Below are 17,081 nucleotides of genomic sequence, written 5' to 3'. Positions count from 1 at the left end.
TTCCGTGCCTCTCTTGACTCCCCTTGGAGCCTTCAAATACCTGTCCAATGTCATTATTTGCAACAGGCACATTAGGTGGAGAGCGGTGGTTTCTCCTGCCAGAGTTTCTGCCATGTTGAGAAAGTAGGGCAGCTTTGAACTGCACAGAGTCGCAGGGACCGACCGTTTGATATATTCCTCACCTTTCCAACAAAAGCAATGTCACGGAGGGGCAAATGGGATGCCAAGGGGGTAGTGCTCTGTGTCACTGTTAGAGCGCTTGTTCAGTAGACTGCAAGTTTGGACATTCTCCTTGTTTCTTTATTGTGTATTTGTAGCCTGTTAGAACAGATCTATAGAAGAAATTGAGCTTCTTCGTTGACCCTTTCTGAGACGATGTTGTTTGAGCTTGTACTCTGTACTGCATTAACAGCCACATGAATCGACTCTGTGAATTATTTCATCTTTATTCAGTGAGAGTAAACTTATATATGATCTGATACATGCTCTTAATATCTTATGCAAGCAACATAATCCACTCAAACATTTGAAAATTAGTTTTTTAATAGAATCAGACCATCCAGGAGGATATCAAACATATTTTGATACATTTTAGAGCATATATTGTATTAATTTGTCGCTCATCACCAAGTCTGGTTTGTGATCTTCAGTCATTTGCTTAGATATTAAAAGTTGTGTAGTGTATTACAGCCTTTTTAGAAATGTAATACATGACTGTATGCTTTGAGCACACTCGGCAGACCTATTGACTGATGCTCACAGTGACGTGTCATAGAGCCAGTGGCCAATCGCTTCAGTTTATCTCCTCCATCAGCCTTTCAGGCTGCTTCACACATCAAAAAGGCTTTCTCCACAGCCACTGACTCCAGATCATTCATCCATTGATTTCTGTACCTCCATCCGCCCATTGATTTTTGTAATGACTCCACAATGGGAGGCCCTAAATTAACTGACAGTGGGCTAATGTAGCGTACATAGATACTGGATGTATTCTGTGGGCCCCTTGTCTAGTAGATAAAATAAATTAACATATGCATTATTGTAAACTTCTCTCTCTTCTATTTTATTTTTGTAGGATGGCTACTCACAGTATCACTTTGTTGGCTCTGCCTCAACAATAGAGAGAGACAGACAGAGACCGTACTCATCCTCACGCACTCCGTCAGTATCTCCGGTCCGGACATCCCCTAATAACCGATCAGGTGAGTGTATATATTTATCTTTCCCAACAATGATAACTTAGACATTTTGATCTGAAGTGCTGAAATATAGAGTCACTGTCCGTGGTCCTGAAGTCCAAGATCTTCAGCCTGGATTTGAAGCAATTACAAACAGCAGCTTGATTCTCTCTTTAACCCTGATAGAATCCTATTAAACTGATGGGGATTTCTCAGTGCGTCCTGGGACTCAGGGTTAATGATCCAGACTACTGTTGGGGTTAGTGGATTCATGGCCGGCTGGTGGTGCCTCTGATACCTTTTCCGGTGGACTTAGCATCTCGCTGAAGCAGAAAAGTACTTTTCCCAGATTCAGAATTTGAGAGGACCGTTGGTGGTGGAGGCTGAGCAGATGAAAGGGGGGATTTTAGAGCTAATGGGTCTTTAAATGGCTGGAAGGTGAACAGAGTGATGAAATTAAGTTCTTTCTTAATGCAAAATTTAAGGTGTTATATAAAAATTTGTATTCAATTCCTTCCCTGGTCACTTCTGGTCTTATCTATGATGAATATGTAGCCAGTGTTATCTTGCAGTTTTATTTATTTTTTCAATTTTATATATATATATATATATATATATATATATATATATATATATATATATATATATATATATATATATAATGTGTGTGTGATATAATAAGAATGATATATATGTAATATATAATTTGTAATTACTAAATTTTAATTAATATTTTACTAATCTGAAATCATTTGAAAATTAGATTAAAATATTATAAAATATTTCCAAAAAACAATGAACCAGTCAATAACAATATTGATTGTGACAAACCTTACCTACACAAAATGTGTTTGGTTCAATTTTAACGTGACTGAAAATAAAATGTTTGGGTTAAGTAAATCAGATATTAATTCATGGATTCAGTAAAGGATTCTTTAGGACCATTTTTGGTGATTCATTAAAAGATTTGGGTCATAAGTGTAATTTCGTCCATTAATCGGATTAAACTAAACACATTGTTTTTATACACAGACAGGAAGATGCGTTATCTTTGGATTCAGTTCTGGCTGCAAGCTCACCTCTCATGTAAAATGTAAATTATTTTGCCGTGACACTAGATTCAGTTGACTAGCGGTGTAGGAAATATGGCGCAGAGCAGTCCTCACATGATTCAACATGCTCTCTGCAGCTTTTTAGAATAAATTGATTTATTGTCTGCTTGTTTTTTCTCAGTTGAATCTATGAGGTTTCCAGTCATCCTCTGGCTTGCAGCTGGTTTCATGCTGTTCTGTTGTCTGCAGGCTTTTCCTCTATGGTCTGAGCTCCAGTGTGTGTCATGAAAACTGTAAACGGTAGATTTTTGCCAGAGATCAAAGCACTCAGAGTTAGATGGAGAGAAGGAAGGTAGGGTGAAAAAGTGAGGTCTTGTAGTAGTACTGGAGAGTAGCTGTCTTGTTTGGCTCAGAGCATCAGAATGTGACAGCAGAGTCTCGCCTGTGCTACTCAATTAACATTTCCTAAGATACATGTGAGCTCAAAGCCAAAATAATACAGCAAAATTGGCAATACTTGTAATTCAATCACTTCACAACTCTGTAATTATTTCTAATACCACGACCTTGCCATTTAGTTGCAGCATTAGAGACATGTATTCACTGTGCGGAAAGATATTTATTTGAGTACTCTTCTGAAACCGCTTTTTAAAAAAAGAACAAACAAGCATAGCACAAGAGTTTAATGCATGTTTTATTTCAATTTGAAGTAGAAAAAAGTGGTGCAAAACTGGAGTATAAAATTTTAAGGACATTTATTTTTTCGTATAAAAATTGTCAAAAATGTAAGAATTAAAATTTTAAATATAGATACATTTTTTGCAATTATTTCAACTTGTTTAATATGCCATTGCTAAGAACTACACAACTTTGAAAAACCTCAGGGTCACAAAACAGGATTTCTTTTATCATGATTTTATATCATGATTTGATATAATATTATATTGTATGTGATACATTTTTACTATAAATTAACTATACATTTTATTTGATTTCATTTTTTATTGTTAATGATTCACTAAATTAAATATTTTACAAATGAAAGGTAACTATTTTATTGCTTTATTACTTTCTTTTTTTCATTGGAACTTGATGGACTTGTACTAACATGTAAGATTATTCATAACAAATTCATAAATCTCGCTGAAGTGCTAAGAAGGCTTCACTTATAATGTAAAAAATAAACTCAAAATCATAACCATAATAGATTATAATTATGATTGGATGAGCCACATTTGGCACCTTTGTACAATTAGATGATATAACCTGCAGCACCTGCAGACAGTCTCATTCTGTATTAATGCACTCAGCTTTGCAACCTTACTTGGCAACCATAAAGGTATAGTTAGAGCAGACACCAGCAGAGCGTCGAGACGCATCAAAAGTGAATCACTCCCATTATAATCAACGGATACACTGGAAGCGCTCATCTTTGAATTTGCATCATGAAAGCATTCATCACACCGTTTGCAGAGTAAATTATGGTTTTGTGCTTGGTGCACGTGTGAATATATAAATCTAGAATAATAAAGTAGATAAATTCAAACTAAATATGCCATGCAAAATGCCTTACAGCGTAAATCTTTCCATTTAAAAATGACATTAAATGTCAGATAATATGTGACCCTGGACCACAAAACTTAAGTCTTAAGTCGCTGGGGTATATTTTTAGCAATAGCCAAGAAAACACGCTATGGGTCAAAATGATTAATTATTCTTTTATGCCAAAAATCATAAAGATATTGAGTGAAGATCATGTTACATAAAGATATTTTGTAAATTTCCTACTGTAAGTATATCAAAACTTTTTTTTGAAAAGTAATATTCATTGCTAAGAACTTAATCTGGACAACTTTAAAGGGATTTTCTCAATATTAAGATTTTTTTGCCCCCTCATATTCCAGATTTTCAAATAGTTGAATCTGGGCCGAATATTATCATATCCTAACAATCCATATATCAATTGAAAGCTTATTTATTCAACTTTCAGATTATATATACATCTCAATTTCGAAAAATGTACACTAAAGACATCAGCAGACCGCACATTACAATTACACAGAGATTAATGTTTCTAAGCCAGGAGCTCTGCCTGGTCAGTACATTCACATTAAGGATTTTGGCGTGAACTTCAATGCAGGGTTGACACATTTTTGCCCACTTTTACAATTTAATCATGAAGCACTGATGTACTGCTGCTAATGCCATCAGACAAGGCCTTCAGATATACTTTTATGGGTTGCCAGACCCTAACAACACAACAGCCATGATTTGGAGTTGCCAGCTATTGATGCATGACTGAGACACATTGAGGCCAGAGGACTCCGAGCTCTTTGTTCATTTGAATAAAGTACCATTGAGTTCATAACTGGTGTTTAAAGGAATAGTTCATTCAAAATGTACTCCCCTTTTGGCCATGCAAGATGTAGTCAAGTTTGTTTCTTTATCGGGACAGATAAGCACTGCATCACTTGCTCACTAATGGATCCTCTGCAATGAATGGGTGCCGTCAGAATGTGAGACCAAACAGCGGATAAAAATATCAGAAATCTACCATTAATCCACATGGCTCCAGTCCATCAGTTAACATATTATGAAACAAAATGTTTTTTGTTTTTTTATCCATCAAGAATTTAACTTTACATCATCACTTTTAGTAAAAATGCCTGTCCATAAACCCTTCTAACGCTTTTTACAGTGGAAAAGTCCGTCCCCTCTTGTCCTCTCACATCAACAAGTCCATAGACATATTTGATTAGAATGGTTTGGGACTGCTTTTGCATGATCTGTGCATAATTCTCTCCTGATTCCATAAAGCAATATTATGGATAGAGGGCTCATATTTTAGCCGAAGCAATGGTTTAAAGTTTTAATTATTTATTTTTTTCTTACAATCATGCAGCTTTTCACTTTAATAGGATGTTAATGATTGGACTGGAGTGGTGTGGATTACTTGTAGATTTCTGTGATGTTTTATCAGCTGTTTGAACTCTTTTTCTGACGGCACCCATTCACTGCAGAATATCCATTGGTGAGCAAGAGATGTAATGCTAAAATTCTCTAAAACTGTTCAGATGAACAAACAAGTTCATCTACATCTTGGATGGCCTGAGGGTGAGTACATTTATAGCAAATTTTCATTTTGGGGTGAGCTATTCCTTTCAGTATAGATATCAGATACATGTTGTGTCTTTAATGACCCAAAAGTGTGAGGAAACAATCTGTAGATCACTTTGATTACAACTTATAAGGTGGCTAAGACTGAACTGTTTGCCCTGACTGAAAGAGCTTTTTATCGTCACAATTAAACATTTTTGAGAAAAACAGAAAGTTGGCCATCACACCTGATTTTTTATAGACAAATAGATTGCTAATTTCCTTTTACAACCGTTTTAATAAAATTTTAACAATAAATACTTAATGTCATCAGGTTTCTTAGGATTTTATTTGTGTTCACGAGGAATTTATTGACAATAATGGTTGTTGTGTCTATTAGAATCAAATCTTTTTTAGTGCTGTAGGCAAGGAGATACACACAAGTTTAGCAATAGTCGAGTGTTCCTCTCCTGATACCATTGGAGCTCAGACACAAAACCCCTTTGGCCAAATCCGGCTAAAACTGCTGTATAGCACATCTTTTCACAATATCAATTTTTCCTATATGTCCTTCGAAAAATATTGTTTTCATTTTCTACCATTAAGATCATCAACTGTTCGGTAGAGTAGCAGCTTTACCTGGAGAAAATCAAATCAGAAAGCACTGTACACTGAGTTAAATGCATCAGTAATGATTTTCTGCGAAACTGCTTTGTGTTTCTGAGAATCAGTATTCGTGATGTTTATGGAAACATGACAGGAGCCTTTGAGAGTCTCATCGCTTGTTGACTCCGTAACCACTGGAGCGCCTTGATATTTAAGACCGATAATCAGTTATGTGCATATTTTGGCAAAATGATGCATTTTTGAAGAGCAATGATTAGATTAGGAGTTGTATCAAAGCAGTTTAGAGGAGGGTGAAGCACTTGTGGTTATAATCTGATTATGGGTTTGAAATAATTAGCATGCTAATGTTTCTCTTGGCCATTGGGTAGAGTGATGCTCAAAGCTATTATGTGTTTTGTTGGAGTGTGAGTATAAAAAAGTGTTTCATGGTCAGGGCTAATCAGTAATAGGTGTGTGTGTGTGTGTGAGCGTGGGTGTGTGTGCATGGGTGTGTCTAAATCCTTCTACGCTGGCCAAAGAGGTCTTCCGTACCCGTGAGCCCTCGGGTAGCTGTGTGCTTTGGAGATAGTGCTGCTGCCCACTATCCAGGGATCCAGGCCCGATCAGACCGGGCTGTAGGAGGCTCGGAGGGGGAGTGGCGATCATCTGGTTAGAGTATTGAGGCTGGAAGGGATTTTTAGGCACAGAGGGAAGACTCTGTGACCTTCATACAGCTGTTTTGAAGTGGCTAGGACAAAACACAGAGTTCATTGACAAAATATGTATTAGGGATGTTTGTTTCTAGAACTGAGACTGATGTGATACGCATCTTAATACATATGCAACGATACGACACATTAAAGAGACATATGACGCAACCGCCGATGTGATATGATTCACCCCAATTACAATACAGTGCAATCTGATTTTGATTCGATTCAACACATTGCGATTCAATGCAATATGATGCAAAGAAAAAAAAATTGTGATGCTATGAAATTTAGTATTGTACAGATAATTTGCTTTATTTCTTTGGCTCAGACAGACAGCCACTTGGTCTCTGTTATGTTGTAATGCGTTTTATATTTACTTAGCAGCACTTTCGAAATAATAAAAGTGCAGTGCATCTACTTATTATTTATAAATAAATCAGTTTTACAGATGCAAATACGATTGTGATACAAATGCCAACTGGTCTCCTAATGCACATATTTTAAATCAATCCATTGCATCGTTAAGTTTTATGCTAATGCACCGATATGAATCGGTGAATCTTACAATTCCCATTTTTTATAGATTTAAATGTTAAATCCAGATTACATGTAAATGGTTACTACCCAGCACTGATCATAGAAACCACCCATAACCCCTAATATTTTCTCTGGTCTAATTGCTCCCATAGAGTTGGTGTTTGTCACATGGTAACTTTTCTGTCATGACTTAATGCTTTTTTTTTTTCCAAAAGATGGCACTTCAAGGACAAATATGGAATTCTTTGAGTGATTTCTTGTTTTTTTTAATGACTTGGTGGAGCTGGGTAGATTGGAGCTGGCGGTTACAGGACCTGTTGGAAACATCCTTCATGCTGTCATGCTAAACAGCACTAATGATGAATAATGATGCAGATCTCTGCATGTCCATCCTTGTACAGGCAGTAAATGATGAACAAAGACAGCAAGAAATAGAGAGAGACATTTAGACAAAATAAACAGAAATTGAAAAAAGAGCAAAGAATTGCACATTCAGAGTTGGTTACACCGTCCTAAAGATGGCAGACAAGAGAAAAAGCTATAAAGTGTCAAATCAGGCCAGTGTGTCTCCAGATGCTCAGTAAGAAGGTTTGTGTGATGATTTGAATTGCAGCCAGTGCCCCCGCTTCACCCAGAGAGATGATCAGCCTCAAGGACAGGAAGAGCGACTACGACGCCACTGGAACCAACGCCAGTTACCATGGAAACAAAGGAGAGCACACTTCCAGAAAAGACACAATGCCAGGTAGGTCTAACTTCATCAGGAGGAAGATCAGAGTTTTATTTGAAGCACTTAACTGCAAGTAAACTAGATGTCCACTTTAAGAACTGAGTTCCACTCTTTCCCGAGCTTTTTATTTAAAATTATATTTGAATTGACAAAAAAATAATAACAATAATAATAACAGTCTAAACTCGACCAGTTTTACACAAGAGGATGTGGAATTGAATATTTACAATAAATTTGCTTAAATTTAATATAAGGCAACATAGATAACAGTGATTTTATATCCATGAATTATAATATTAATATAATTAATATAATATTTTGTATTTATTGTTATATTGGTGTATATAAATTGTATCAATGTTGCTATATAGGCCTAGTTATATAATGAAAATATATTAACATTTGAATTGTATGCATTTATTGATAATATTAATATGGATTAATTTGTATTTATATTAATCATTTTCAATTGTACTATAATTGTTAAGGGGGGACCACAACATTATTAGCAGAATTAATCTAAGAGCCATTATTAAATTAATGTATTATGTATCAAAATGTGTCATAATATACTAATCAAAATTTGTTTGATACTGAAATGTTGTATATGCGAGAAGAAAACAACAACACTGTCTGGGTTTGAACTCTTGGCTGGCCACATGTAAGTGTTTTTAGGATAAAGTGTGTTTACGGTCCATCAAGCTTAATCCCAGACTCACATTTGGTTGAAATAGAGCCCAGAGTTCCTTGCTACAGCCCTGCCAGAGCGTCTTATAAAAGGATGGATTAATTTTTCACAGTTGTTTATTGCTTGATTTAAAAAACAAAACACAAAAAAAAAACATTCTTTTCACTTTCACACTCTCCCTTTCATCCCGCAGTTCAAACCTCCTGTGGAACATCCACATTGTTTCGCAACTCGTACGAAACTTCAAATGACGAGATCAAACACAACCAGGTGAGCAATGAATCAGCCTGAGATGACTCGCCTAAGCAGGGTCAAACAGGGACTGCAATTCCAAGGCTGCATGAGAAATATGTATCTGATTTTAAAAAATCCATGCGCAAATCAGACACCATTTACATTTACTAAAACTGATATGTGGCTATGTTGGGATAAATCATTAGCTAATGTTTTCAACACAAGGCAGCTGTCTATCTACCAATCCAGAACTGTGTTGGCAAACAAAAGGCTGAAGATCTATTCGTTCTTGTATAGAGCTGTCAGATGTTGTTTATTTGACTTTGAGCCGTCATGCTATGCTAATGAATCGCAACTATATGCTTCCAAGTGCTGGGCACTTTGGCCATATAGAAGGCATTGCATATAGAATATCTACTTGACAGGTTTATCATGGTACATTTTCAGATTTCCGTATGGATAAAGTTTGCCAGATGTCCCTGGCACACTTCCGAACCACACCGTATGTTGAGTCAGTCGACAGAAATGCTTTCCCGGACGAGCAGCTGCGAGGAGGCTGGGTACTAATAAGACTGGCTTCCACGTGGATCTTTTCTTTCTGTAGCTAGAGAGCATTCAGCTCTGAATCTTTTTCAATTAGTAAGATCTCGTTTTCTGCTTCAAATCTCTCTGTTATCGAAAGCAGCTCTGAATGGACAGGATAATGTGAATTTAAAGGGTTCGATCGCTCAAAAATGAAACATTCGTGATCATTTACTTACCTTGTGTTGTTCCAAACTCACCAGGCTTGCTTATAGAAAAGGAGATGTTAGGCAGAAAGTCTGCATAAGAAAAATATTCAGTTGTTTTCATGAAATAGTAAATGGGTCATGAAATGCAGTTTCAGCTTTGTGTATTATGCTGCTCAAGGTTAGTTTATAAAGTTTGCAAAGTTTTTTGCACCAAAAACGTCCGATATTTGTAAAAAATTATAATTTTCCCTCATTTCACCCTCTGTGAAAAACTCAATTTCAAGGGGCGTTACCTCTCGCGGATACAGATGTAAATGCCCACGGCTGTGATTGGCTAGATTCACTGCACCATATCCATAATACAAAAACAACCTGGTGGGGGGTCAGAATTCAGAACAACACCAGCAGCATGTTTAGAATAATTCATAAAATAGTCCGTTGTGGAATATGGAGAACAAATGATAACTTTCTCAGTCTCTCAGGCACATCATTAAAAATAAACTGAAGTCATGCATTTCTAATGCTCAGATCTTTAGGAGGCTGTGCAAGGGAAGTGCAGTTTCTTTACATCCACTGACAGAAGAACCTCTGAGTTTGACAGTCTTATTCCTCGGATTGCTTATGACGATGCAAATTAAGGGGCGTCTCAAGGAGAATTGTGACATCATGATTTTCCAAACTTCAAATCAGAGCTTTTCAGAAGGGTATAGAATAATTAATGGTCTAAACTGGTGAGTTAGTTTTTGAATTTTGAAACATTAGCGATATTTTGATTTCAAGACACTGTAAGTGTTCTTGCTTCCAAAATATATTTTGCTATAACAGCTGGAAATGATAGTATTGTAAAAACTCTAACAGTATTTAATTCATAAATACATACAGGGCCAACCATTACTGATTGGTTTGTAATTTTCAGCCAATTTTTACTGCTGAGTCATTGTTGCAGTTTCAGCAAAAACTCAAAGATAATTTTAACTAGTTGAGTTAAAAAATTTGACCATGTGAATTTGTCACTGAAAACAAAATGTTTGTGTTTGCAAGGCATAATGTGTGAACATTATCGAAAACGTATGATAAAGCATTGGGCCATCCTTATTGTACAATAAAAAAAGAACATAAGCTCCAAATCAATGTATTTGGAAGCACAACAGCTGCCTCTTCCTCCCAAATTTGAGATGTGTGACTCTGGATGGTTCTGTTGCTCACCTTCACTCACGAATATTTCTTTCACCTCAGGTCCCAGTGCCGCCCGCACCGCAGGAGCCGCCACTCAATGACTACGAGGTGTACCCCATCTATCAAAACTCCACTAGGAACTTTGAGGAGCCATTTTTTGAGGATCAGGTCCATCGCCCCCCTCCCGCCACCGATCTGAATATGCACCTGGGACTCAAGTCCACTGGGAATTACGTGGACTTCTATTCTGCCGCCCGGCCCTATAGCGAACTCAACTACGAAACGAGTCACTACCCCGCGTCCCCCGACTCTTGGGTGTAGGGCTTCGAGCACGTAGAGGCTGGGAAACTGCATGTGCATGCATATCACAAAACATTTTTCACCGAGTTTTGTTAGTCTAAGCTGGTTCCGTGATGAATAAGAGCGGAGCTGAGCAAAGAAAAAAAAAAAGAAAGAAAGGAAGGCCTTGACAGAGAGAAAGAATGCATGGGATAAAAGAGAGCACATACTTTAAAGAGAAGCAAAAGCTTAACCTTTGGAGTAGAAAGTGGGTTTGTATTGAAAGGTATTTGAAAAAACAAAATATAGCAGAGGAAGGCGAGGTATGCAAGCACAAGAAAATGAAGTTTGTGAAACGAGCTACGGGAACAGCTTTTCACCACTTTCAAAACTTTCTTTTCATTTATTTGGCATCACGGTGGATCAAAAGCTTTTTCTTTACATGTTTTCCACACAATTTTTATTTGATCTTTTTTAATTCGATGTAAAGTATTTGGTGTACATTAAAGAGATGCATTACACAAGTGCATTGTGTAAATTACACAGACCACTCGGTTCTTCCCATGGCTTTGGGTATTTGTTTTACGGTACAAGAAAAAGACAAAAAAAAAGAATAATAAAAAAAGAATGCTCAGAGAGATGTGTTAACCTTCAGTGTCCCTTCCCCAAAATAACATTTGAAGAACAAGGATGTAAATGCCAGTATCGTTCGTTCTGAAAACATGAATATGTCTGTGGCAACTAAAACAAACACAGATGAAGACCAGAGCATCATTCCACTCTCCTCTCCTCGTTGATGAAGTGCTTTCTCACTGCCTACAAAAATAGATGTAGATTTTTGACATAGATTCTTTTTTCAATTTCACTTTTTTCTTTCTTGATGACTCGGTGTGGAATAAAATGAAATGCGGCTATTTGTCATGCATATTTGCAGGAAAACTGACTGTTTTAGACCTTGATCTCAGTTTTCTGTGCCAAGTGACTGTGCCAAATTTTAAAATCTCTTCAATCAGCACTGGAGACATTTTTACGTTTTTCAGTTAGTTACTTTGTACCTGTGTTTTTTGTTCATGAGTGTGTTTTACTGGAATTAAGCGACATATAGAAAACACTGGAATACTACCAGGAGGGCAAAATGTAACTTTGTGAGCTTAATTCCCTCCAAAGATGTACAAAAAACCCTGTCTCTCAATGTTAGTTGAGTGTGTGCTGTATGTCGATCAGTGTTTGCTATGAGAGGCTTTGTTTCTGATAGGTGGCTTCTTCTGTTTGACTTGACCAGATGATGAACTGCTACACTGAGATGTTAATAGAGAATGATAAATATATAAATATGAATATAAATATAGATCTATATAATTTTTATGTGCTGATGTCAGTGTCACTGAAAGAAACAAACCAGAAAAGACTTGTACAAAAAAAGAAAAACGATTCTGTTTACCTTCATGTTCTGATTCCAACAGAAAAAAGAGAAAATGAAACTTGAAATGTTGACCTGGTCCCAGTTGTGTTGTTACCAAGCTACTAAAAAAAAATCATGCTGGATTTGGTTGATGTTCTGATGTCAGGACAATAAATTACTCTTTGCGATTTGGAGCAGTTTTCTTATGTCCAGTAGATATGCCACAAAATCATTTTCACACCTGAACGATTCTGCATTTATTCTGCAGTTACACCGGTACTACCACTGTTTGGACACAAGGTGGCGCTACACAATGGCCATGAACAAGTTGCGGCTAAACTTGGATGCAGTTCACCTCTTGGTGATTTTTGGAAGTGACAACCACATTTCTACAACCAAATTATCTTCTGAAAAAATGCAGGTAGTGACAATCACATTTGCAGAAATTCATGCTGTGTGAACAGAACCGAACTGAACAACTAGATTTAATTACATTTAATTGCATTTCAGAGTTGTGTTGCAAGAAATCACAGCGAAGGAGGTACTCAACTCGGTGTTGCCAAATCTTGCTATAAAAAAAGAATAAGAACAAGCCTATAGTAAATTTAAACCAAAAGTGTTATCTTGGAAAAACAATAAACAACATACCAAAATATTGCATCCTGCATGTGCCTACTTTATTATCTCCATTAAATGAATCCCTTTATGAGCCAAGCCCAAAGACACTTAACTCTGCAAGCAACCATCCAAACATAAAACACGATGGCTCTTTAAACTGTGGTTTAGTTAAAATTGCAAAACATGGCTGTGGTCGCTGTAATATTATATAGTTAAAAACAGTGGATACCAAAACATCGTTGTGCCAGCTCACGGGGTTAGAGAGCTCAAGGAAACCCTCCACATATTGGTCCAACCTCAGACCACCCTGCAGCAAATCCCACAGCACGTCCTCAGCAGCAATCATCGTTTAAGGCCCTTTCTTCTGTAATGGTTGTGTCCAAAAGAAGCCAGACGAAGGCAAATGGTTGCAAAACCAATAATCGTGTTTTAATTCAAAAGCCACAAGACATACAACTCAACTCAAAGTAGAACGGACAAAGGCTAAGGGGAGAACTGAGGGTATGTGAAGGGGAGCAAACAAAACAATTAATGAGTTAATTAATAAAACACAGGTGAATGAAATGATAATTTGGAGTAAAACTAGGACACAGGGGAAAAGTAAAAAAACAGAACAAGAACTAAACATAACCCTGACAGACATGAAGGTGAGTAATTAATGACAGAATTTTATTCACTATTCCTTTAAAATGTCACCCCCCCCCCTCCTCCCCTTTAAACCATAACATTTCTGTACATGGCAATCCTAAATTGTCCACGTTAATGTGGTTTTATATTAGGTTAATGGAAGTATGTGTGTTATATATTGATAATAACATTGTACATGTGTTTTAAACATTTGGAGACTCACCGAGTTGGATTACAAAGTACAAAGAACCTTTGGCCAAATACCCACAATTCCTTTTATTGATCTGCTCTTCCACCTCTTCCAGCCGGGTGCAGTATTGTCAGATCCACAGCCATCTGAGCAATCCCTAGGAAATAGGAAAACAGAAGCAAAAGGTGCTGGCTTTGAATCCTTCCCATAATCCATAGCTCAGCGGAGAGCACAGTTTCAGAGCATTACATCCCCAGCAGGCTTTGCATGATGTACAACAAGGGTCTCTTGCGCCGATTTAGGCTACCCAACCATTCGCACATGGGCACACACATGTGAAGAGAGGGCCTGTACCTGTTACTACCTGTAGCGGGAAAGGAAATAAATAAGCACACAGGATGGAGTCTCCTCTTAGAGAAGGAGGATGTGGCGGCTCATGCCTGGCGAGGCATTATGGGATTAAGTAACAGGCACCTTAAATTTAGCCCTTTGAGACGGACTCTATCTGCTCATTTCCTGTCAGTATGAGTACTATCATTACTTCTCTGCTTTCAGGGACAGAGTTCCTCCATCCAGCACAGGAGAGACAGAAATGAGATGTGTGTTTTGGTCTGTGGCACAAGAATGGGGGTCCTGATTGTCATGGCAATGCAAGGGAATTTTAAAATGAATTTCGAAGTAGAAGTCAGGAGAAAGCCACATATTTTTCCAGTTTTTGCTCTGCTCTATAATATTGCATCAGCTAGATAGAGTAGCTGGAGTAAAACTTGCCCTGGAGCACTCGTGATAACATCAGCCTGTCCGCTGAGGGTCTTATTGGAGACATTTGTACACTAGTAAGTGTCCTTGTTGAAATCTATTTTTTAAAAGATTTCTTTCTTTTTTTCCTGACATCAAACGAAAAATTTACCTCAGCGATCTCTAATAAAATGATTGCTTACAAATGGAAAAGTAAATTAAATTATTTGATCACAGAAAATTATCCATACACTTCAGTTCATAAGTTTGGGTTAAATAAGATTTTTAATGGTTTTAATGGCCAAGGCTGCATTGATTTGATTAGTAATACTGAGAAATATTATTGCAATGCAAAGCAGCTTTTTTTCTATATATATTAAAATGTAATTTATTCCTGCGATGGCAAAGCTACATTTTCAGCAGCCATGTCTCGAATCTTCAGTCTCACATGATCCTATAGAAATCTGTTTAATAAGCTGATTTGGTGCTCAAGAAACATTAACTATTGTTATAAATTGTGAAAATGGTTGTGTTGCTTAATATTTTAATTGAGACCCTGATCGTTTCTTTATCAGGATTCTTTGATGAACAGCAAGTTTAAAAGAAAAGCAATTATTTGACATAGGAAACTTCTGTTTTTACTGTAACTTTTGATTAATTTAATGTGTCTTTGGTTTTCTTTTAAAATCTAACTGACCCTCCTTTGTACAGTAGTGTATGATGGCCCTTAAAAAATATAGGTTATTTATTCCACAAAGAAACTTGAACATACCTTTTATTGCCCAAAAGGTTCTTTAATCCGCCTTTTCAGACCTTTATTTTAAAGCATTGTGCATTATGTATGCTCATTAAATAAAGGTTCTTTATTGGCATCGATGGTCCCAACCTTGAACAGCCCAAGAACCTTTCAAATGCAGAAAAGTTTATTTATGCTGGAAAAGGGTTTTTAAAATGTTCTTCAAATTGGTTCATTTAAGAACTGTTGACCGAAGGTTCTTTGAGGAACTAAAAATGGTTCTTCTATGGAACCACTGCCAAAAAAAATAATAATAATGTATCAGGACCCTCACTGATAAGCAAAATACTGCAGGAAGGAAAACATTTTTGGCTTCAGACTTGCATATCATGAAACAAAAGTCTGCTCATCTCGAGTCTATTATTAGATTTGTGAGTCTAGACTTACAAACATTATCAAGTCAATACTGTTAGATTAATATTATTTGCAGACTTAAATTCTGGGATATATTAGTCTGAATGTCAGCAATTGTAGACTGCTTGTCTCCATTATAGTAACCTGTAAGTGATTCTGACTCGCAGGTTGAAATATTTCGATGCAACACTCAGTGTCAGACACTCGCTGTCTCATCCCCTCGGCTCTGTGAAGTTGTAAAATTTAATTCAGAGGCTGTGCAGAATAGCTCTATTTCCCCTGAACTCATGCGATGATTAAGGGTTCAATATGTACCAAAGTTTCATTTTCAGTGTGCGCCGCCTCACACTGTGGGATTATAATCTAATGTGGCATGAAAATAGGTCTTCAATTGAACAATGTGATTCATTTTACACCAGGGCAAATATGGCAAGAACTGGAAACCCATCTCTCTTGCATACTGTCGACATCCGTGAAGTAGAGTCCAAAATGCAGATTTGGCACAAAATCCATTTCTGTGATGACAAAAGTTAAATAAAAGGATCATCAGCCCACTGCAGATCAAATTATTCATGAAGGGAAAATGAATTTTCGTCAGGATTCATTCTAGAGTCCGAACAGACTGAACAGGGTTGTTAGTTTGACATCCGTGAAATTTAGACTTTACGTTTTTGTGCCAGACCAGACTAAATCATTCATTTCCAAACAAAATGACCAATAGTTTCTTTATCACATACAAGGGAATATCAAGGAGTTCAGGACACCCCAAAAAAGTCTACTAGTATAATGATTTCCAATGTAACAATTTTAAAACAATTAAACTCAATCTCCACAGTTGTCATTACTGGAATATAAAATACAACCTTAATCTAATAACATGAAATTATGATTACATTTGATTACATCATGATATTTATAAAAGTCATTGTTTTTCTGTATTGCAGTACAACAGCTGTACATTGTAAAATTTTTCTAAAATTGTAAATAAAACTATTATTGAAGTCCTTGTTTTACAAGGAAATATTTCAGTTATGTTTAAATCAATGTGTCTTGCAATTTCTTTACAATTATCTGTGAAATTCACTAGCAATTGTGAAATTTGAGTTGAAAATTAATTCTAAACCAATTTTTTTTCAATGTATTTGCAATTTTTTACATAAAAATTTAAAAACTAAAATAATAAACATATTAAATGCACTTAAAACGCAAAATATATTTTATATTTTTATTAACTCAATTATAGTAAAAAAAAAAGTTTTATGAATTATTCATTTTAATTTATTCTATTTCGAATATGAACCCTGAATTTATTTATTTTTTACTTTTTAAATAATAA

At 36.3% G+C, this 17,081-nt stretch overlaps 1 protein-coding gene across 3 annotated transcripts in view; it reads left to right on the top strand.

The window, feature by feature from the left end:
• ctnnd2a (catenin (cadherin-associated protein), delta 2a) overlaps positions 1-12,610 on the top strand; it is a 273,177-nt gene extending 260,567 nt beyond the window's left edge. For all 3 annotated transcript variants that reach the window (XM_026200540.1, XM_026200542.1, XM_026200543.1), the window contains 4 exons: positions 1,076-1,202; positions 7,796-7,927; positions 8,794-8,870; positions 10,802-12,610. In XM_026200540.1, the coding sequence (XP_026056325.1) occupies positions 1,076-1,202; positions 7,796-7,927; positions 8,794-8,870; positions 10,802-11,062 (597 nt within the window). In that variant the 3' untranslated portion in view covers positions 11,063-12,610. The remainder of the gene's footprint in view (positions 1-1,075; positions 1,203-7,795; positions 7,928-8,793; positions 8,871-10,801) is intronic.
• The last annotated feature ends 4,471 nt before the right edge of the window (positions 12,611-17,081 follow it).

This window comes from Carassius auratus, chromosome 24, assembly GCF_003368295.1.
Source record: "Carassius auratus strain Wakin chromosome 24, ASM336829v1, whole genome shotgun sequence".
Lineage (NCBI taxonomy): Eukaryota > Metazoa > Chordata > Actinopteri > Cypriniformes > Cyprinidae > Carassius > Carassius auratus.
Note: the sequence above shows the minus strand (reverse complement) of the source record. Positions and strands in the feature narration are given on the sequence as shown.